Source organism: Numenius arquata, chromosome Z (assembly GCF_964106895.1).
Source record: "Numenius arquata chromosome Z, bNumArq3.hap1.1, whole genome shotgun sequence".
NCBI lineage: Eukaryota > Metazoa > Chordata > Aves > Charadriiformes > Scolopacidae > Numenius > Numenius arquata.
Genome location: NC_133616.1, coordinates 21,072,035 through 21,095,888, shown reverse-complemented (window position 1 = coordinate 21,095,888; position 23,854 = coordinate 21,072,035). Strand labels below are relative to the sequence as shown.

General features: G+C 36.5%; 1 protein-coding gene across 2 annotated transcripts in view; it reads right to left on the bottom strand.

The window, feature by feature from the left end:
- Positions 1-23,854, bottom strand: part of RAB3C (RAB3C, member RAS oncogene family) — a 134,743-nt gene that overhangs the window by 59,059 nt on the left and 51,830 nt on the right. For both annotated transcript variants that reach the window (XM_074166197.1, XM_074166198.1), the window contains one exon: positions 6,451-6,569. In XM_074166197.1, the coding sequence (XP_074022298.1) occupies positions 6,451-6,569 (119 nt within the window). The remainder of the gene's footprint in view (positions 1-6,450; positions 6,570-23,854) is intronic.

Below are 23,854 nucleotides of genomic sequence, written 5' to 3'. Positions count from 1 at the left end.
AAAAATGGTTAAGCAAGCTGACCTGGAATACAGAGTTTAGTTTAAATATTTTAGAACACATTTATTCCACCAATAGTAACTCTTTGATAAATGTCTTGATACTATTTTGAGTAAGAAAAAAGATTTTTTTTTCAGAAAAAATATCTAATTTGCCACTGGCCTTAGTACTTACAGGAATAAAACGTGAAAAGAAAAGTGAAAATAATTTTAGTGTCATTTTGTGCTTAACAAAAGTCTGTTTCCAGTAGTAAATAGTAAAAGGGGAAACTGTAAATTGAATGCAATTGCAACCACTAACAATATTTCAAATTGTAAAATGGCTTTTTACTTCCTATATTTATGTCTGTAAAGAATACCACTTCCCTTTCCCCTTATGTTCAACCATTGTGCAGACACAAATTAAAAAAAAATACCACTCTGATACCTTTGAAATATTCATCCTTAAACTTCACCCTCTTCTTTTCACAGAATAAAATTTATGCAATATTAGCATTTAATTCATTTGTTTTATATAGGAGAAGGGTATGAAACTATCCACGAATGCACAACTTCTTGTACCTGTTTTGCTAAAACTGTAACTATGTCAGAAAAACATGAATCTGCTTATTCTCTGTCCATATTAAGCCCAAGTTAATACATTTAATATCGGCATGCTCCATCAGAATATTTTTCCAGCCGGCTCTGAGCTGCATTGCTGTGTGGAGGTTGCTGTCAGCTGCAGGGCTGCCTCTCAGTTTGTGTGTGGATCACCAGTGGACACGATGCAGCTCAATTCCGGACAGAGCCTGAGGACGCGGGCAGGGAATGGCGTGCATAACTCGCGTTTGTGCTTGGCAGCAGAACCGCACAAATTGTGCTGCATGTCAGGTCGTATGTTTTGGCAAAGAGGGATGGAGGCTAAACTTGCCTAGAAGCGCTTTCCAGATTTGTTCCCTGATACGCAGCAAATAATGGATTTTTCTTAAATGGTAGAACTAAGTTCAATATTGAGAGGTAAAAGAAAAATAGCTTGTCTGTAAATCAAGCATGTGATGAGCATGAATATTAGACTGAAATTTCAGAGGTTGAAGTAAAAAGAAGGTATCCTTTAGAGCATATGCCCTTTAGGAGTGCATATGAGGCAGTGCTGACATTAACTTAATGGGCTTAATTTGCTTTGAGGACTTCTTACATTTGCCCATTAACATGCTAATGTACTTTCCAATTTTATTTTTTCTCTTAATGACAATTTAAAAAATGCCATCATGTCTCTTATTATAAGAGAGACATGATAGAACACAGAAAAAACAATTTCTAGGGCACTGTAGCCGTAGCTGCTAACTTCAAGACCTGAAAGGAAAGGAAAAGCTAATAGTTGGAAGAAATGGAACAATTTTTTCCACAAGTTTGTCCAGAATGATAACCGGTGCTGGCATATCAAGTAAATCCAGCTGCCCAGTGCCATGTTGCACTGAATGTGTAAAGCCTTAAGTGTGAGTGTTATTTTGAATTGATAGTAGCAGAATCGCTCTCTAAGGTTCTGCTTTAAAACAATCTCAAATGATACCTTGAAGAATTCAATTCAAGCCATGTATATTATCGGCAAAAAACCTTACATTCTTGTAATGGCTGAACTCATGTTGTACAGCTCAGGATCTACTCTGGTTTTACCTGATGGCTATTGTTTCATTTCTATTGTCTTTGCCCAGACCCAATTCCCAATAACCATCTCCCATGTGTTATGGGCACAGAGGGAGGATGTGCAATCAGTATTTCATTCCGTTGTCTCTGATTTGAAATTAACTTATTTTTCACGCTGTTCCAGCCATATTGATGAGTACTAAATTCTGCAAATAGTTCCTATGGAAATTCAGAAGTAAACACAACACACCAGAGTTCTTAAAATCACAAATTGTCTGCTGGGTCCTAGGCCTCTGTCTCCTTCATAAAATAGGCAGTTTATGCGCCTTCTGCCAGCTGTTTTCTTCTTAAAGGTGATGAGCTTGAGCTCACTGATGAGAGGGGGCTGTTTAAATGACACCAGAGAAAAAAAGCACGAGAAAAAGAAGAAAGAGAAGCATCTTTCATGGAAGACCCTCTGAATTTCTTAAGAAGATGTGTAAACATAATCCTTTCCAACAGGGACATTAAAAAATATGCATCTTATCATTTTTGAGAATACTTTATTTTTTAAAGAATGAGGGCAATGCAAGTTTTTCCTAGGATGCTATCCTCCCTGCTCCTGTAGGCCTCAGCCAAAAATGCAGGAAGAACTGATTCTGTAGGCCTTGACAGACTTTCAAAACACAGATCGCCTGAAAAGTTAAATAATTCCAAACCTCTTAGGTTCCTTCAGCCTTCTGTATCTCCCAAGGAAGCATCCCTGAGTCTGAGACATCAGCAATGTGGAATTCCCAAATTTTTAATTCCTGCACAAGGAAGCCCTCTACAGCAGTGCCTCTGTAGTCACAAGTGATAAAGATATTGCTGGATAAATACTTGAAGTTGGGACAGTGTTTTCAGGTGCAGAGGAGCAACCTAAGTGTAAACCTGAGTGTAAACAACTGTGCACAATGTGCTCTCTGTCCCTGTCTAGCCTTCAGACTTAGCAAAGTTTCAAGTCTAGGATTTTAACCTAGAACATAAAACTTCAGGCTTTTAGATCATGGTTTAAGTTCCTGCTGTTTCTGACCTAGTTAGAGACATGGCATTGAAATATCCTGAGTATAAATAACTCTTTGATTCCAATTCAGTCATTATAGGTCTAGAAAGGTTGCATTTTTAAAAATGGGTTTAACTTCAACTTAGAGGTGTTTATTTTCCTGTCACTTCTATAGAACTCAACATACTGAGTTGATGGCACTTACAAAGCTATTACAAAGCTTTTACTCTGTCCTTTCTACTGTAAGGTACTGCTGCTATAAAGCTAACACCTTATGTGGACTAAACCACTAAGAGGAAAGGGGACACAACAGCTCCCAGTGAAATGCAATGATGGAAAAGGATAACAAACTTAAATGGTACAGGCGGTAGTATAAAAGAGGAATAATGCAATCACTGACCAGCATGTACCAAACTACTGCAAGTTACACACCTTGCACTTGCAGCATTCGCTACACCTCTGAAGGAAAAAGGCTCCTGGAAATGGCAGCTTCAAAATTTGGGCAGAGCTCCATAGGAGATCTTCTGAGTCAAAGCATGTTTGATTTGCTGTTTCTGCTAGCAGCCAGATTTTTAGCACACATCCACTCTCACTGAATAAAAACAGAAACTGTTGGTCCTTGTGAACTTTTGAAAATCTCTATCTATAAAGGACAATACTGCTCAACGCTGTGACTGCTGCCACTTCAGAGCAAACACATTCAGAGGCTGACCTAAAATTGAAAAGAAATCCTCTTCAATTATTTTATCAAAGTTTTTAAACATTTAGACTAACTGCTGATAAAGGCTATAGGTACAAAAATGTCCAAATGGTAAAAAATTATTAAGGACTTGTCAATTTTGTAGGTCAGTGTCTGCCAAACTAGGCTCATTTAAGCAGCATCTGTTGTACTATGTGTGAAAGCATACAGGGAACACAGAGAACACTTAGTTCAACATACCCAAGAAGGCAGCAATTCTGAAGTGACCAAACAGTTACAGAACATAAGCACTGGCAGTATATTCTTAGCATCACCCGGTAGATGAGACTGAAAATAAATAAATCACTGGCTGTACACACAGCAGAACTATCAGAAGTCCCAATTCAAGATTTCCCATGCCAAAAGTTTTTGGATCTCAAAAGAAAATCTCTATTTAGAAAATCTCTATTTAGTAACAACAAATTTTGTTGTTACTGTCATTTTCAATCTTTAAGGTCTTTTTATTTTAGTTAGGAAGGGAAGATATGAATGTTTCCTGAAGTGTCTGCAGTATGGTTGAAATTTATTGGACCTTCAAGTGATTTAGCTAACTTTTTAGATGAAAGCCTTTCTCAGTCTCACAGAGTAGCGGATAAATGACTGGCTGCTATACTGTTACATACATTTGTGCTAATAAATTTAGATAAAATTACAGATACTGATTTTTTTTTAACATAAAATGTTAATAGTCAAATTAGATACAGAATTTGTCGCAGCTGAATAGATTCATGGTGACCTAGGCATGGCATCTAGAAATATGAGTATCCATCTGTTGTTATAAAGGAAAAATGTCAGCCAGACTTCAGACTGAAAAAAATGCCTTTCAATAAGAGTACTATCGCTTTGAACTAACTGCTTTTAAAAAATCATCCCGACACACATTTTAAACCAAAATCCTTTATCCAAATCAAAAAGGCACCTGTAGATTCATTGTCCTGACTGGCAGTTTCTATACCAAGCCTTGGAGCTGATGTGATTTCTGCTTGGATTTGGCCCATTGTGCATGTAGACAAAATGACACCACTGCCTTCAGAGGCACATTTACCACAGAGAAAAGCATTTTAAGCCCCAGAGAGGCTTAAAAGCTCCCACTTCCTCCCCTCATATCTTTCACAAATGCACAGACACCTGCACATATCCATACTTGTATTTCTGCAGCATTGGTAATTGCGAGTTTTCTTTAACTTCTCTCACATTCAGAAGCAAGCTGTAGTTTTGCTATTACTAACAAAATTGGAGCATGGGCTAATCAAAATCAATTATCAGCTGCGAGATGGGAGGAATAAAACAGAGGAAGAACAGCAGGACAGCAACCGGGTTTATGAAATTAAAAATAAAACTAATGAACAAATCTATGTCTCCTCCTCACAGGCACTCTGTCGTCCCCTTCATCATGAAGATGACTGCTCAGTAGCTCTCGGCACATAATAGTGCAATCCCTCCTGTCCACCAAATTTCTGTAGTAGCTGCCTATTGTTTGTACAGATTCTGGCTAAAAATGAGGGAAAAATTGTCTTTCACAAACCTATTTAAGAACTCCATAGCTTTTAATAATTTTCTTATTTCACTTTACAGAGCCTTTTTTTAAAGTAGTATGAAGCCAAGTTATGTTTCATCAGGAGACAAAGAGTGCCAACCATAACAGACCTAGGAGGCTGGAAAACAAACAGGTGGGAAAATTAATAATAAATACTCATATTTACACTTGCTATAAAGAAACCTTAGTGTTGGAGGAAGCTAGATAATCCATGGCATGCCATCTGGTTTGCCCAGAGATGGGGCAATGAGATTTGCAGATTACAGCTGGTCCTAGACAGCCGTTATCACCCAGTGCTTGAACAAAATGAGCCCATGGACAAAGAAGAGCAGAGGCAAAGCAGGGAAGTGCTGGCAGGCCCAGGAAGCAGTGGTGCTGGCAGCCACCTGCAGGTTCAGCTGGGAGGTTGGGTGTACTACTTGATTCCCTATTTTTGCTAAACTTTCACACAGCAGCATCTATGAAGAACACCTTCATCTACCTCCTGTTAGGTAGGAGATTCTGTCTCATGCTGTTGAACAGAGCAGTACTCACAAATGCCTAACAGCAAGCACTCAGCATGAAGCCTCCAGCTTGTATAAAATGGCCAGAACATCCTCTTGGTGTAAGAAGCCACAGTGACCAAATGCGTTTTCCTCTTTGAGTATCAAGCAAAGACTCCCTGCCTGTCCTGAAAGAAGTACGCAGTAGTGCATAAATTTAAATAAATATTTTTAAAAAAAGAGCCAAAGAAACATACTGAACAAATCACACAAGCTCTGAACAGAATCCTCTCTCACACACAGTTCTCCCATGGGAACAGCATAGAAGAGAGCATGTGGGGCACACAAGAGGAATGTTATTCGTATCACTGAGAGCACTGCTAGGAGGCTCTCAGATATTAAAATAACTTGTAAAGGAAGAGATCACTGAGGTTAACTCTAGCTGTCCTTTTGGGTCACCTTTACTTTAAAAAACCTTAAGATTGTTTGGATCCTGACTGACCCATAGCTGATTCAAATGACGTACTTTTATGGAGACATCTTGACATCCACATAATACAAGGTAATATAAGTACAAGCCATTTTTGGTTCTTCTATTCTGATAGAGTTTGCTCATCATTTCTACACTTGAGAGACAAGAGTGACAGCACAATGTATAACCAGCTATAGTTAAAAGCAACATGATAAAAAATTAAAAGACAACCCCCACACATGGTATCTCATTTTTTTCTGTTAATATGGAAATATTTTCTAGTATCTTAACAGTTACCCTCCACACCAGCATGTTGCTGGTTTTAGTAGTATGAATAATGCACATTAACCAAAATCACAGAAAACACAATGGTTACAATGAATTATATGCAATATATTTAAAAGTATTCATTGTATTTAAAAAAAAACAACATAACCACCCGCTGTGTACTTGGTTATATGAATGCTTGGGCACTGTAATTGGAAATAAGTTCTTGCAAAATAATTTACACTGTCACAGCAGGTGAATGATGTAAAATATTCTCTGTGCTATTTAATATGAATTCCAAGTTTTACTTACCAGTCCTGCACAGCATTGAAAGATTCTTCATTTGTGATGTCATACATTAAAATGAAGCCCATTGCACCCCGGTAGTAAGCTGTGGTAATAGTTCTGTATCTCTCCTGACCTGCTGTGTCCTGAAACAATAACAAACAAAATTTTTACATGTTGCAAATAAATTGAGAAATTGTAATTTTTTTTTTTAAATAGGAAAATAACTCTTGACACAGTTATTGTACAACCCTGCATGTACAATCCTACTCATAAAACTAATCAAGGGGAAGAAAATGGAGAATAACAGGAAAAAGGAGAAATCTACACTGGGTCATAATAGGATAGACATATCCATTCTGTCATGAGGTGAGAGTGGAGACAAGCAGAAAGGCATGGCCCTCTATAAGGTCATATATCTGAGTCATTTACTGATTCATGTCACTCAGCCTAAGAGTTGGGTAAGAACCTTGTCTTCTGCTCCTCCCCAGTTTGACAGAGGGATGTCCTGCATAAAATACTAGGAAAAAATAGTATTCTGAAGATCTTCATTATAAGATTGGAATGGTTCGAAGTCCAGAAACATCCTGACCAAAAAGGCAATGTCTAATGGTTCTGTTCTTGCGATGTTAAGCCATTGATGCTCATGTCAACTTTAGCACCAATACAGATCTGTGCTGACAAAAGCTGGAGGGCAGAGTTTTTAAAATAAGGATTGTATCTGACAAAAAAAGAAGTTTGCTATCAGTCCCTTACCTCAAACCAGTGTTCTCCCTCATTCTCTGTATCTCATTCAATTTCCATTAAAGTAAGAAATGTAAGTCTTCCTTTCTCCTACTGCTTGCTTTACTTATTTCCATTCAAAAAATTTCAGGATTGGGACTACCTGTTACTACATTTATGTGCAATGTCTAGCATAACCACCCTTGTCTGTTCTACGATTGTGAGACAATGGCAATAACTAAAATACAGCAAATACGTAACTATTTCCCATTGCAGCATACCTATTTAATATCTTTAAAACATAAACATTAAAAGCATTAGATGAGACTTACATAACATTTCAGTGCAATCATGTAACTGCCTAACATATCATCTGCGCATATTCAATTTTAACAAATTTTGAAACTTAATTTCATTATTTTAGATTTTTTGAGTGGATAAGAAATAGTTTACTTTACAATATGGATAAATTTATTTAATTTTCCTTCTTACAGAGAGAAGAATTACCAGTGATAAACAGTGTTTTATTTGGCTTATTTTCTGCAATGGTTCCTGGGCTAGGGAACCTACTGCCTTGTGAACAACATATTTCCATCAATAAATATATATAATTTATCTCATAAAATAATAAAGTTAAAAAAGGAGATTCTACGTACATTAGAAACCACTTCTAGTATAAGAAACTTAACCAAGACAGCTACTGAAAACAAATGAGGTCTTAGGTAAAATATATGGATTCTGTTAATTCTGGATTACAGCTGCTACTGCCTTGATGTAGTTTCAGTGATCCAAGATGGAGAGTTAATGTAGAAGTTAGACTCTTACAGGTCTCACAGGAGGTTAGGTTATGTCTTTGTGGGAAAGCCTGGACAGACAAGTTTTTCTGCTTGTACTCTGAGCTGCCTAAGCCTATAACAACTGTGGTCTGGAGGTTGGATTGCTGTATTAACAGAACTGCTCACAAATTTTCTAGTGGTATTACTAAATATTAAGACTCTTGCTCTAAGACAGTGAATATTCTGATACTCAGAGGTTAGTTCTTTCTCAGTAGGTCGTAATCTGTCAATGAGATGAAAGTATCATTGAAATACTGAGTAGAATAATTTATTAGCAGAAGAAATATCATCTGTCATTATTTAAAAACATTTATTTGTATTTCTTCAATGGAGTAAGGTTTGCTCTCACATGTTTTGCTGGCTTCATTTATGTGATTTGATATTAGAGAAAAGAGCTGGGAGGGACAGAAGGAAAATATGGCCTATAGCAAACACACAGCCTTTCTGTACAGAAGAGATACGATTTTCAAACAAGTTTTGTCAGTGTCTATCTGCTTGTTTATCAGTCAGAGACAAGTATGGTTGGAAATATGATGGTATGACAAGCAGAAGCCCACTGCTACTGAAGCAAATCTTATTTTGCTGTGGGTGATTTCCACTGAAGCCTGTCTGCAGATAAGAGCGAACAGCCCTAGCAATAAAGCCGTAAGTCAGTGAGGCTTCCTATCCAAGATACCAACTATTTTCTGTGCAATGTGAAAGGTAGATAGTGTGGGCTCTGGCACTCTCAATTACAGAGAACAAAAAGGTGACTGTAAAGGAAGACAAATCAATATAAAAGTTCTCAAATAATTTTACACAAAGAGAAATTAAGCTGCAGATGAATATCCAAACACTGACTGACTTTGGGATAGGAGATGCTCTTCTGGACCTTGGCATTTGGTTTGGGTCAATCTGGGAAGGAATCAGGGCTGTTCTCAATACAGGCATCTAATATGTGCTTGTAGCTAATGCTATGTTAATGAGATGATAAAAAAGAAGATTTTCTAAAATGGTATTTCAGCATATGGCATACATGGATATGTATCCACATGAATAAAGTGGAGTTTATTAGCTTCAAACAGCAATAATCACATTCCTTTTAGTATTATTTGCTATTGACTTAGTGTAAGTAAGCAACTAAAATTTTAACTGTCCTGATGTACAAATTATGCAGTAGAGTGTTCATGATCGTGTAAGAAATGAACCCGAATATCTGTAAGCAATGTTGTCAAAATTGTGTTCCACACATTCATAAGCATCTCCATTTTATTCTGACTAGAATATATTCATAAATGTCCTAAAGAAATTTGTACAACTGTTAAGGAACTCAAATACCATTTATCAGGAGAAACAGTATGTTAGAAACATCAAATACTTTAATATCAGTTATTACATTTTACTACAATGGTTTAATTTATTTGAAACATAATGCAACAATGTAAGTAGCCTTTCTCTCTGTTTATTAGCTTTTATTCTTATGTAAAAACTGAGCAGAAAAGAACTAATTTCCATATTTAATCACATTTATATCTGTAAATCACTATGATTTTATTCAAAGGTACTGTTTTGTACTTGTATTTGAAGAAAACCTCTTCCAATTCAGGTATTGTTACTGGCTGCTGCTATGTTATCTTAGCCTTTTTTGCCAGACCATGGAATTAATCTAATTACCATCTTTTTACGTTTAAATTCTGGAATATAACATCTGTATTTTGCACTGACTGATGCTTATTTCTAAGCAAACTAAATAGAAGAAGCCTGAGGAAGAATAAAATTTGACTTATTATTGACTGGCATTTTAACCAAAGCAGTTCATTACCATCTTTGATGGGCAGAAAACAAGACACATACATTGTCTTGGGGGCATTTTCATTCATTTGGTAAGAACAACTGACTGTTCATTAACAAAGTAGACTGGAAAAGCAGAAGGGAATGAATAACAGTGAGGGAATGCTCTATGAAAAGTTCCACGCACAGAAGACAAAAAGAGGTATTTTACAAATCTTAGTCAAAACAAAACAAGAACGGTCTCAGCAGCTGCAAGAAATATTTTCAAATACTATATTAACTTTAATGAATTCTGGTTTTAATAAAGGTCCCACAATTCCATTAGCTTCTGGTTAGGTGATCCTATCTAAGCGAATCTTTTTTAATAGGCACCAGATTTTAGATATTAAATCACAGAATAATAAGGTTTAGTTGACATAGCCATTTTGAAATTTTCCAGTTTCTGAGCATTGCAAACAGCATGCTGGCTAATAGCCCACGGTTCTGACCATTTCTTCTTAATTAATTTTTTCACCTATAATTGAAATTAGATATTTGCAAACATTTTTTTATGCTCCAGATCCTGATATGTATAATTTGAAATTACAAAAACTCATTGCTTTTTGCCAGAAATTTGATAGCGAAAAGGACCAGTAAAGCTTTTCCACCAGTGAAGATCTTGAATAGGGCATCTATACCTACAGGCAGTGAAAGAGGAATGGTAGAGGTATAGATTGAGTGAAAAATACCTGTTTCTGGCTCAGGTTGAAGATAGCAATCTGGCCTGTATTTGGCCAACTCTCCTTTATCATATCTGTACCAAATGGTATGGAGTAGATAATTCTAGATTACCTTGGCTGTTCATTTGAGTTAAAGTTGTGAACTTGACAGTACAATAAAGCTTAAAGTGAAGATATGCTAGTTATTTTTACAGTAACCACATGAACCAGCTTTTGTCCTGTGCTTCTCCCTTGAAACCTCCCTTTATTAATGTTATGGAAATTTTCCTACAGGTTCTTATTATTACTGTGTAACTGCCACACCAATGAAGGTCTTAGTGTATGGGGAATGCATCAGCTGCTGACAGCAATGCTCCAAGAGGAACAGAAAGATATAACGTAATAGCCATCTGTGCAAGTAGAAACATTTAGGAATAGTGAGCTAGCCGAGTCTAGAAGAACCTGCATTCCACATAAAGTTGATTTTATGGGGCTGGAAAACTGCAAAACACTAAACAGAGCAACCAAGGTTGTGATAGTAATCTTGAAAATAGTAACTAGTTAGGCTTGCAAAGTACAGTTAGCTGGGTTAACTTAGAAGTAAATCCCCCTTACTGTCAAGTCCTGATAAGGTAGACTTCATCCAGAATGTACCATACCAGCTTAGACTATACCAATATTTTTAAGCAATATGTTAAATCAAGCCCTTGAATTCATTTGCGGAGTCTGTGCTCTCCCTCCCACCCTTGCTTAGCACTGCACCACTGACAGGAGCAACGCTTTATGGAAATAACTTCCAAGTGGAGTTGCTCATTACTAATGCAGACAGTTTTGAAGGTGAAAACAAACAGCATTTGGCGGCAAGAACTTTCAATGAGCCCGTCATGAAGGAATTCAGTCTGAAAACACAAACTTCTCTTGTAGCACAGTTGAGTGACTCTGTGCCTCTGCATTTCTGTCCTGTATGCTAAACATACAAGTATCTTCTTAGATCCACTTCCCCACACTATGAGTTTTACTTGTATCACAATACAGCTTGTGTTATGTGCCAAAAATCCGGCAGCAGCAGAGAAGGATTTCTTGGATGGTGTCTATATCTCTGTTGCACATCTACAACATTTGAAGACAAGACAAACAGAGAGATAAAATTAGAAATATGTATTGGGTGAATTCTCACTTTGCAGGTCAAAATTTCCTTTAAGGTAAACAACATTGGCACAGCAACCAGGAACTGTTGCTCCTTTATGAGTTTCATGCTTGTTTCCTGCTGTTCCTTCCCAGAGGTTATTTATATACTCCATCAAAGCGACTCTGTATGTCTCTAATTTTTCCTATTGATACATAAAAGACTAGAGGCAGAAAGTGAATGAAAATCTAAACTGGCTCTTTTCAGAGCCGCACAAAAGATGTCTCTGATCTTTCCTCAGGGATCTCTGTGGTCTCTGGGAGGAAAGGATAAAAAGAAAAGTATGAGAAACAAAAAAAAATCAAAACCCACCAGTAAGAGAGCTAGCTGTTCAGGGAGGGGCAAGGGACACCTCTGCAAAAATCCTCTTGAGATGGTAGGCAAAGAGGGGTAAACCCACTTGAAGGCTGCTGCTAACCACCCAGGAGGAGCAGCTGTGGCCTATAGCAGAAGCAACTGGGCAGGGCACAAAGGAGGACAGGGAAAAGCTGCTGGAGCAGGAGGAGCTGGCCATTGCAGGAGCACCGTTTCTCAATAAACTGCACTTCCAACAGAAAGTGTCAGGCACATAGAAACACTGGCATATGAACATTTACAACTAGGAATGGAAAACACAGTTCAGAACAGCTATGCACAAAAGATGTAACACTGCATATTGCCAACTCAGTCTTTGCTTATGTACCTATCTCCTGTCAGCAGCTCTTTCCAGTCTTCTCAGGGCTTCAGTTTCCTTAGAATTCTGTTCTTTTATATACATATATGTGTGTACATATATGTGCGTGTGTGCATGTGTTTCTAGAAAATATACATTTGTATATGTATACAAAAACACATTTGGAGCTTGAAAAGCCAACCAGTCAGCTTGCCAGTACGCATCTGCTAGATCTATATCCTAGTCCTTAGAACTCACCCCAAAATCACAGGTGACAGTTCATTCATCATATGGGAGGGATGTGGGACCATGGCAGGGCCAGCTGGAAGCAGTTGGGGCCACAGTGGTGGGGAGACATTACTCCAAATGCTGGTAGTAAAAAGTGGCCTGGGAGGGCTTTCCTGGCAGGCAGAAGGTGCAGCAGAGGTTGCATTAGAGAGAGAGTTTCGCTGCTAGAAAGTCCAAGTTGGGGTTGTAAAAGTACTTTACTGCCAAAACAGATTTGCTTTCTGTCACTCCATCCGTGCAGCTGGTGGCTGTGCCTGAAGTTGCTTTCCTTTTAAATCTTCTGTTTTGCTCCTTTCCTGTTCTTTCTTCTCTCTCCCCCTTTAAGATTCATATAAAATGTTCACTCTCTGTAGTTCAGCTACCATGCCTTTGTAAAGCACAGAGTTTAGGAAAGCCATGGTTTCACTGCCTCCTCTCTAGCCCAGCCAAGTCTGACCTCAGCTGCCAAGGCTCTGGGGACAAGTTTTGAGCCCCACTGCCATTTCAGTGCGTGCTGCCCTCTGTCTCTCCCAAGAAAAAGAGAAAGCTGCAGCTTTCTCTCCTTCTCTTGTCTTCACTTTGGTGGTGGCCTGTCCTGCTCTGCTGGAGGTTTGGATCAATTCCTCTTGTCCTTCTTCCCCGTCTTTAGACATACTTTATAAAGCATCTGTCAGATCAGTAGGACCTGGCATTCTCTTCAATAGTAAAACAGATTAATTCAAGTACCACTATGTACTTTAACCAAGCTCACCCTTTGAGTGGAAGCAACATAAAAAAATATTAGATCTATAAGATTACAAGGAATAGTAATCTTAGAAACCTGACATAATGGACAATCTTCAGACTTCACAGAAAGCCTTCTTAAGCCCCAGGAGTGTACTTGGTAACTTAGACACTAAACAGTGCTTGTCACGGGACGAGGACAGGTTGCAACAGAGTCAATCCTAATGCTGGGAGATTTATGCCTCTTAGGAAAATAAGCAGCAGAGCTATTTCATCCACAGATGAAGCAGGGCACTAAATAGTCCTTCAGTCCTTGTCTCACTTGGCTTCGGTGACTGCTAAAGGTATTTGCAACTTGCCATTATTTCAAACTGGCTCTTCCATCTCAAAGTGCATGGTAGCCAAAAAATAGGTGTGTTCTTTTCCCATGATAAATTTGGGGGGTTTTTTGGTTTGTTGGGGTTTTTTTTGATGGGTGGGGTTCTGGGTTTTTTCTTTCTTTTTGCTTTGGTTTCATTTTTGCTGTTTTGGTGGTTTTCTTTTTGCAGCTCTACTAAAGCTTTTACATCTTTGTCTGATCTTCTACCATTTTTAAAGGCATTTGCCTTTCATTTAGCAGAGATAGAAAAAAACCACTGAGCTATAATGTAAGTTCAGAGACTTAGAGTCAAGCTGACCATTATCACGTAAACAGAGAACAACATTGAGGTGTACTGGAATGCCAGAGTGTCCTCTCCCTCTTCCCATTTCTGTACTTTGATTATATACTTATAAATCTTTTGGATTAACTACTTCTCTCTAGAACTTGTTATTCATAAAATATGAATAATAAGCTTTCAGCTTTCTCCCTTGTCATTCTGTCCTATTCTGCATCTTGAAGACAGCTTTCTCTATTAATATTCATTACTCATATTTAATTAACTTACCCTTATTACTCAGGATGAGTTGGGATCCATGGATAGAGAAAAGTTTGACCAGCCACTTTGATAATACCGCTATGTCAGTGGCTCATTGCACTGAACAAATTTGCATAATACTATCATCATATTACAATATGATGCAAATCCTTGTCCACTGATTAGCTAACAGTACCGCTTAGCTATGGAGAGCTATGAACATAATTCTTTCCTCATGACAACACATTTTTATTCTGGGCCTCTTTTAGAAGCACAGTTTTGTAACTCTCCAACTCTAAGAGAAAAATGAATTAGTGGTACAAAGGACCTTTTAAATCCATAAACTAAGCACTCTTGCCAGAAGGTCCCTCTCCACCCCTGCTTTTCCTTGTGTTAAATCCCTGCGTTTAAATCTGCAGTGAAGTTTCTCTCATTTGGAACAAATTGCAGGAACGTTCCTATTAAATATTAATAACATTCCAAACCTTTCCAGGAGTAAAAGAATGCATTTCTGGGCAGAATATTAAGTTTACAAAACAAGTTTAAAGGCTCATTGGAATTAATATAAATTTGTGCTTTTTGTCCTGTGAAAAGGAAAAGTGACAATCTGCAACACAGAAAACAAGCCACATTTTACCTACTTTAAGCAAGAAACTATAAATGCCATACTTCTGGAAGACTTCGGCCATGGCTGAAGTTCAACCTGATTCAGAACTTCTGTGAAGGCTGGTAAAAGGCACAGTTTACTGCTTTAGAAAACCTGCAGAATGAAAGTATTGGACTACAGTGTGGCTTCTAATCCTTTTAGTTTCCTTTTGGAAAAATTAAGAGGACACATCCTCTGTAACAAAAAGCTACCTTTGTCATCAATATGCTGCTAGAATTATCTACACTTGGATAGGATTTGTCTATTAATTTGGGGAACTTTTAAACCCTATTGAAGACACCAAGAAAAAACCAAGATGTAATTCTTAGATAACACCATAAGAACTGCTAGAATCTCTTCACAGAGGACAGAAAGAAAGGTTAAAGACGCCAAAAAGAAACAAGAATATAATCTACTATATGATTTGGGGTGGGTTTTCATCTGGAGAATACTTTATTTAAACTAAAGGTGTTCTCTTGCTTGCCAGTAAACATCTCTGCACTGGGGCTGCATGCCTAGAACACTTCTCTCGTCCTGGTGGTTGATGAGAGAAATGTAATTTAAGAGAGCACAGGCATTCTGACAAGGAAATACTTATTTATCCTGAAAATGTATCAGCAGTCAACATAGTTTAATGCACATCAACCAATCATGACCGTTATGTTGTTCCAGTTTGACTGTAAATTATTAAAGAGAGAGTTGCAAAAAGAAGTTAAATATGTCAAGTGTGATTAATCTATGAACCTTACATTATTTCAAGTACAGTACCCTTATCCTTGCATTCTCTTCTTGGTGATTTCTGGCATAAAGTGGCATAATTAAGTTAGATTTCAGCTAAATTGATGCTTAATTTGGCCCCTGGTCTCGTCTTTTTTAGCTCAGACTGGTTGAGAGCTACGTGTTTAGCATATGCATAATCATATTTAGTAATTCTAATGATTTCTTTGTGATTTTAAACTCTTTTGAGAAAAACACCATCTTACCAGAAAGCATAATGGCCAGAATGAATAGCATAGCATAGCATAGCATAGCATAGCATAGCATAGCATAGCATAGCATAGAATAGAATAGAATAGAATAGAATAGAATAGAATAGAATAGAATAGAATAGAATAGAACAGTCTATTTCAGTTGGAAGGGGCCTACAATGATCATCTGACCAATTCAGGGCTGACCAAAAGTTAAAGCATGTCATTAAGGGCAGCGTTGTCCAAATGCTTCTTAAGCATTGTCAGGCTTGGGGCATCGACCACCTCTCTAGGAAGCCTGTTCCAGGGTTTGACCACCCTCTCAGTAAAGAAATGCTTCCTAATGACCAGCCTAACCCTCGCCTGGCAAAGCTTTGACCCATTCCCATGCATCCTGTCACTGGATCCCAGGGACAGAAGCTCAGGACCTCCCTCTCCACTTCATGGCCTCAGGAAGCTGGAGAGAGCAATGAGGTCACCTGTCAGCCTCCTTGTCTCCAAACTAGACAAGTCCAGAGTCCTCAGCTGCTCCTCATGGGACATTTCTTGCAGCCCTTTCACCAGCTTTGTTCTCCTCCTCTGCATATGTTCAAGTACCTGAACATCCTTTAAAAATTAATATATTTATTCCTAAATAATAATAAATTATGTATAAAATTAAATACAAATATAAATACAGTGTAAGTATAAATAAAATATTCTATTTCTTGGTTTATTTTAGTAATGAGAAATTAAACCTTTTACATATGGCAGCTCTTTTAGAGTCCTGGCCACTGTGCAACAGACTGTGGTACAGTAGCTGGTATGAGTACCACCATTACAGGTTCCTATATGTTTATATAGGAAGCAGAATAAAAACCACATTATCTTATTCTGTTATTCTCTCAGAAATGGTCACATTTTGTTCCCTTAGGTTTTTGTCCAAAGAAATCCTGATATAATTATCAAATTTTATTTAACAGGTAAGTTTCCAGTGTCATTGTAAGCAGAACACTGAACATGCCCACTGGTAATCTATAAGCAGAGACAGTTCATGATCCAGCACTACAGGAAATGCAGTGATGTTACTTTGATCACTGCATGGCTTTTTTATGAGTTTGGACATTTATTTTTCTTTTTTTTTTAAAAAAAAGTATTATAACTTCACACTAGTATAAAAATAGCTATATAAGTTTTTGTTACATAAGGACTTGGGCCTAGGTGTAAATACATCTCACAAAAGTCTTCAAAAAGAGTGGTCATTAAGTTGGATCCAGATTTTATCAAAGTACAAGTATATAAAGCTACTAAATATATTTTGGGAGATTTACTGGTTTTGTTTTTAAATGCCTAAACAATTTGAATACTTAGGATTTAAATATTTGGGCATTTAATTTCCAACGTCTTGAAGACAATACAACTTCAATATACTTGTCACCTGCCAACTAGGCTTGCAACAGACTTTTCTGTGCAAACTATAAGATCTGTGCAAAAAACATAGCCATATGGGTAGTTGTGAGTATGCAAATTCACATGCCTGGACAAACTAGAAGACAGATACATTTAAAGACTATTTATGTAGAAATACACTTAGCTGTTCTTCAGCCATTTTTCTTACGCATCCATTACTGGCCACCATCACAGAGAAAGTACTGGACTAACCAGACTTTTGGTCTGATGCAATATAGTGCAACATTCAAGAAGGGTCAAAACCCGTATTTAGTGTCAGGTGTTATCAAAATCTTGCTAGAAAATCTGATATTTATTTTTTTTTCTGCAAAGAGGAATGAGCAACAGTGGTTTCAAGAGCAGGTCAAAAGAAATATATATTTATTCAAAAATTTCTTCAATAAATGGAGCAATAAGTGAAGCAAAGCACAGATATCAAAAGAAGAAGGATATTAACTAGGAAATTTTCCTCACATATTTATCTTTCAAAAAGCATCAGACAAACAAAGCAGCAGCAAGATTTCTACACCTGAAGGAACAGGCTTTGAAGTTTTACAACTGTCCATGGAACTTGGCATGAGAATTGAGAACCAGTTCTTAACAAAAAGTATAAGACAAACTTTATAAATGCGTAGATAGGCAGATGCACTTTGAGAAAAAGAAATGTCCAGAAGTCCCCATGCAGAGAAGTAACTTCCAAAAAGAATTCAAGCTTTCAGGTGCTTTGATGGATGAGGGCTAGAATGGTAATCACATTCTGGGATCAAACCTTAGATGAAGAAACATTACCTCTTGGACTTTTAAGGGAATCTTTTTTTTTAAACTTATGTAAAGAAAGAGAGGTGAGAGTTAACATAATTTGTAAAACTAATACTTTGTGTTTAGAAATTTAGAAATAGAATGTGAAACTGCTAATGCTTTATCATTTAGAAGCAATGACAATTTTAACCTGTAACATATGAGTAACAGTTTGCTGACTACTCACAGACAGTAAATAATAAGACCCTATGGAAAAAAATTAAAATAAAATTTTTATTCACTAAAAATACTCATGATTTTAGTGCTAAATTAACTGAAGAAATAATACTGCCACTTTAGATTTTTGATGCAATGTTATTTCCCTGGAAATTGCTGAATTATCCAAATGAACTTTTCCTGAATTTTATGTCTATGTGAAAAAATTTTATTACAGCAAGTAATTGGATCAAATACAATCCATCAAGGAATTAGTGGCCAAAACCATAAAATAACTCCCATCAGAAAAAGGTACTAGGTCATAGGTTGTGGAAACCCATGGAGTAGCAGCATCACAAAACTGTTGGCTGAAACAGACCGTTGGATATAGATAGGCCTGACTGCCCGGGGCTGTCTTCTACTTCGCATCTACAGGCTTATAGAGCACACAGGCACAAGAGATGCCGTATCATTTACACCTGAGAATGTATGCAATTATTTTGAAGATTTGCTTGTCACACAAACAAAACAGGTCTTTTTAGAATTCAAGCAGATAGATTTCTCAGTTTTCTGAGGAACTCAGAGATGTTCTAATTTTACAGTGCTGGTTTTATTTTCCTCTGGCTTACTTTTTAAGCAGGTGAAAGAGTGGATTATGGGATCAAATAACATGAAATTTTCAAGCAGAATACAGATAGAGGAAAAAGTCTTCTTGGTTCTGTAGCTGTAATAGTTACATTATATCCACGCTTCTTTTTCTTTTAAGTAACAAAATATATGTTTAAAGACAGAAAACCTAGATCATACAGGAAGTAAATCAGTTAACTTTTTAGGAAGATCCAAAACCATTTATGTCGATCAAGTATCAAAATTAGTCCTGAAAATACAATGCCATCACAAGAGATCATATCAAGTGCCAAAGTAAAATGGAATGAAAATATTTTGACCTGTTAAGGTAGAAGGCCTAATTGAAATGCACCTTTTTTTATGTTCAACATTCTGTAATTCTTATATGTGTTATCAGGCAGAATGATTGCCATCGGTTATTTGAAAAGTTTTGAATGCAAATATTTCAATAAAATAAAACACGCTGTTATAAATAATTCTAAAGGTAGGATTTAGATCACGTATAATGTACTATAATTAATGTTATTCTTCAGCTGTGATTTTCAAACTACAGGTATTTTTCCAGTAATCAGAGTTGTTCTGTCTTAATGCATCATAAAGGAATAGGAAATTGCAGTCTAATGGAAGCAGAAAAACGACCAGCTGTGAAATCTGCAGCACGTGTAATTATAATCAGAGCTACATTAAAGCACTAGCTACTACAGAAACAGACACCGGGCTTTTACACAGTCAAAGAACGGTCTAAAAACAAATTGAGTGTAAATTACTTTCAAAGGGCTTCTCTGCCTACAGTGCAGCACTGACTCCATTGAAGCAGTAGATGTTTGATGACAACAATTCTGCTTTAATTTATATACTGTGCTATTTCTTCTCTAATTTAAAAATTCAGTAAAACTAAGATGGAGCTTCCTTGAAGCCACCATATTCTACTACAGCCCTACCCCAGTCTTCTAACTGTCACATAATAGTGGTTTTATAGTAGTAGTAGGGTTCATTAATTTGTAAACACGATGGTCACATAGGTGGATGTTTCTGTGTATATACACCATTTTATAAATATATATGTGTATATAATATGACCATATGTATGTAACATAAATAAAACATATATATTCCACTATTCCTGTTATGATATAATTTTTTTTAAACTTAAGTGTTATGTCTTTATGTCAGGGATGAAGAAAGCAAATTTTTCACATTGCAAATTTGTCCCAGAATTCTGACTGACCTCATCAAAGCATGAGGAGAAGAAAATTAACCTATTCATAATTGTTCCCATACACATTTACATTTCATTAATTATAAACAGAGAGGAGAGTTACCTTACAGAAGAGTTAAACTCAGTAGTATGAATCAGAAATGAAAGCATGCTAAGATATTGTAATTATTTCAGGTTCATATATTATTTACAAAAGAAAATCAAATATAAAGTTAAATGCAAATGATAGGCAATCAAATGAATGTTTTTAATTACAGATTAGACTAATTTAATTTCAAAAGCCAAGTTAAGAAATCCCTTGATAGAGCAGCTGTTAAGTACACAGCAGAGTTAACATAATGCAAGTTCCTTAACCGTTCCTCTCCAGCCCTCTTTCACTGCAAAAGACATCTTTTTGGGTGGACGTGTATTTTTCCTGCATGCAATCTCTGCCTGTGACTGATGCAACCTGAATGGAAACCTCAGTAATATTTTCACTGAATGTAACACTGACCAGCATATTTACTGGAAATTGCATTATTAGATACTCAACCATGTGTTCTTTGATCCAAGATAAAAATTTAAGATTATTTCTGCCCTGATTTGATTATGTTGTGGGACATATTCTCCCATTACGCAGACATAACTGAATTATCATCCATCAGCTGACAAAACACTACTGTAACTGACAAGACAGAGTGAAAGCCAAAGAGGAGACTTAAATAAAGGAAGATCAAAGTGAGAATTGACCCCAGAAAGGATATTTTTTTTTGGATATACTTTCTAAGATACTGGTGTGGGGGGAACTGAATTCTGGTCATTTCACATATAAGCATGCCCAAAGACTGCTGCTTCGAGGAAGCAATCTAGAGTTCTTTATTAGTCAGCTCCCTGTATGCTCCTGGGGGTTTGTGTTTCAGCCCACAGCACACAGCTCAAACAGAAGTTGTTGGTTTTGCTAAATCTAACTGATGCTAACGAGGTGGGGAGGGAGGGGGAATAGCCCTTTCCAAACATCTGCCATCACAAACAGCAATTTTAGAAGATTATAGAACTCACTGCTTGAACCTGAAAATTATACTCAGTTCTAGAAACATTGAAATGTGATTTGGGCATCAAAGTCGCCTTTACGACTGAGCAGAGGCAACAAATGAATGTGGGAAACATACGATTTTTCTCCTTTTTTTTTCCTTTTAATCTTCAGTATGATGAAAATGTGACCTGTATGACACACAATTTTGGCTAAGATGGAGGTACTACAATACTTTGGTTTGTACTACATTTTCTTTGATGCCAAGTACCATCAACGTTACTGGACGCTGCAGGAAGTTACATGTTCTCCAAACTTACAAAAATCAAATTTCTCTTCTGTGCCTATACTGGAGTTTCTGAATATTTCAGGTACTCAGTCTTCAAAACTGTGAATGAGGATAGCTCCATTGGACAGCATTTGGTGTTCAAGAAGGTTAAGGAAGTAACTGACACCAAAGAAATAGCAATGAATAATAGGATTTGAAATCTAAAAGGAAGGAGGCCCAATTCTGTCCTAAGTTACACAAAATAATTATGGCTCAACGAAATCCAGACTCATGCAAACCAAAGTGAATATCTCACTTCCCAAGTGAAAGAATTAAAATTTAGATTAATTTATTCTTACTGACATTGGGTTCACCATAACATTTACCTTTTTATATAATGTAGTGTTGTATTTTGGTGTTTCTATATTTTAATTATAGTAACTTCCAAGTACTTCCTGAAAAAAAATTATGTGGGTTTCGGTTGTTTTTTTTTGAAGTGGCTCTTTCAGTGTTAGACCCTTCCCAAAGCAGATATACCAGGAGCAAAAACAACTCAAGTACTTACAGAAAAAATGCACAAACTATTGACTCATCACCAGATACTATATAGTAAAAGTTCAAGTGGTTCCAGTGTGGATGTTTCATGACAAAGTATGACATGTACTTGACAATGTAATATAGGGAAAAAGTAGATTCAATCAATAACTAGTTAATATTTTTAAATCACAAATTTAAGCAAAATACACTCAATTTAGTCACTTCATATACCCAAGCATGGTCTTAATCTCACAGCACAATTTAACTGAAATCGGAGCAAAACCACAAAAATGATTCCCTCATTTCAAATCTTTTATTAGATTTACCATATGCTGATTTACCATATGCTTATCTAAAATAGAAAAACTGGAATATCAGTCACCCTGTATTTTTTCAGAACATGCTGTGAATTAACAAGTCTTTGTAATGACTGCTGAAAATAACTTGTTATCTATTCCAATAATGTTTATCAGAAAAGTACATAGGAACAAATCTATTTTTTTTAGACCATAATATTTTCATTTTTACAGAATGAAAAAATAATTCCCTCCTTAAAAAAAAAACAACAAGCAAACAAAACAAAACAAAACAAAACAACCAAAAAAACCCAAGCATACAGGTTCAAACTTAAAATTGTAATTCTGTTTTTATATAGGATAATTTCGCCCCCCCCAAAAGGGGGACAGGGGAGGAACATAGTGTCTAAGGTAGGTGGTATACTTTCAACCCGTGATGCCCAAACAAATATCTATCTTTTCCTCCGATCATCACCCCAGGATCCATGTAGTATGATTAGAGCTAGTGAAGTTTGAACTGACTAAGTGTGGCATGAGGCATGGGCAAGGATATGGGCCATGAGGCACCAGTGACAATAAATGAAACATGGGTCCTGACTGATGACCTAAGACCTTTCATTTTCCATGATGGTGGCTCAATAAAAACTCACTTAATTTAGAAAGTTCAGAATTGTTTGGGGGGTTGTTTGCTTGCTTATATTTTATTTCAGGAAATATAGTATAACACAATACTGAAAACTAAAGCAAGAAAAACCTCTGCAGGGTAGACTTTCTTTCTTAGTCCTCAATATGCTTTGCAGTTTAAACATGATGTATTGACCTCTCTGTCTTCTCTCTGACTCTTAAAGTTCCTTTGTGCATTAATAACCTATTTATCAATATAGTACAATGAAATAGTAAGGTGAATACCTTCCAGGTGGAGTGTCTGAAACACAGAATAGCTTGAGTGAATTGTCCATGTATAGAAGCACAGAATACAAAATCCAAGACTTCTTCTAACCATGCCAGCTTTCCTCTTCCCTTTTAGCTCTCTCTCTTGCTGAGAAGAACAACAACTGAATCCTTAGCACAGAGTTCATTTTTTCCAAAGCAAAGATGCCTTCCACTATTACATTACTTACATTTACTTTTCAGAGATGTATAATCGATATTTAATGGGATTATTTGACAAAATTTGATAGCATTAATAAAAATTGACATAAGGCTAAGGACAATTTTAAGAAAGATAGAGCTAAAAATATTTACTTCTGTAAATACAGATAGCTTTTTGTAATAAATATCTTGTATTCCTCTGCATATTGTATGTTACTAACCTTACAGAATAAACTTATAAATTAGATCGATGTCATTAGGAAACATCAGCACAGATAATATCCTCTGTTTTTTAGTATATAAAAATGCATGCTATATTAATTATACTTATAACCTAACCCAAAACTCAGATCTGATAAGACACCTCTTGATTTTCAAAGAATTTTTAATAATCTATCATGACATCTTTCTTAATGAAAAACTGATCACATCAATTTGCATTTTTCTTAAGCAGGGACAGGGATCATAACTGCTCGTATTTTTAAGGGGATGCACTAATGAAAATTGAAAGCATTTTTTACCCAAGTTGCTGAAAATTGAAAAACTCAACATGAAAATCTTTATCTTCAGAGGATAATTGGCAACTGCAGCAATGAAGATGTGTTGCAGTATGAAATCTAGTGCTACCAGCAGAAG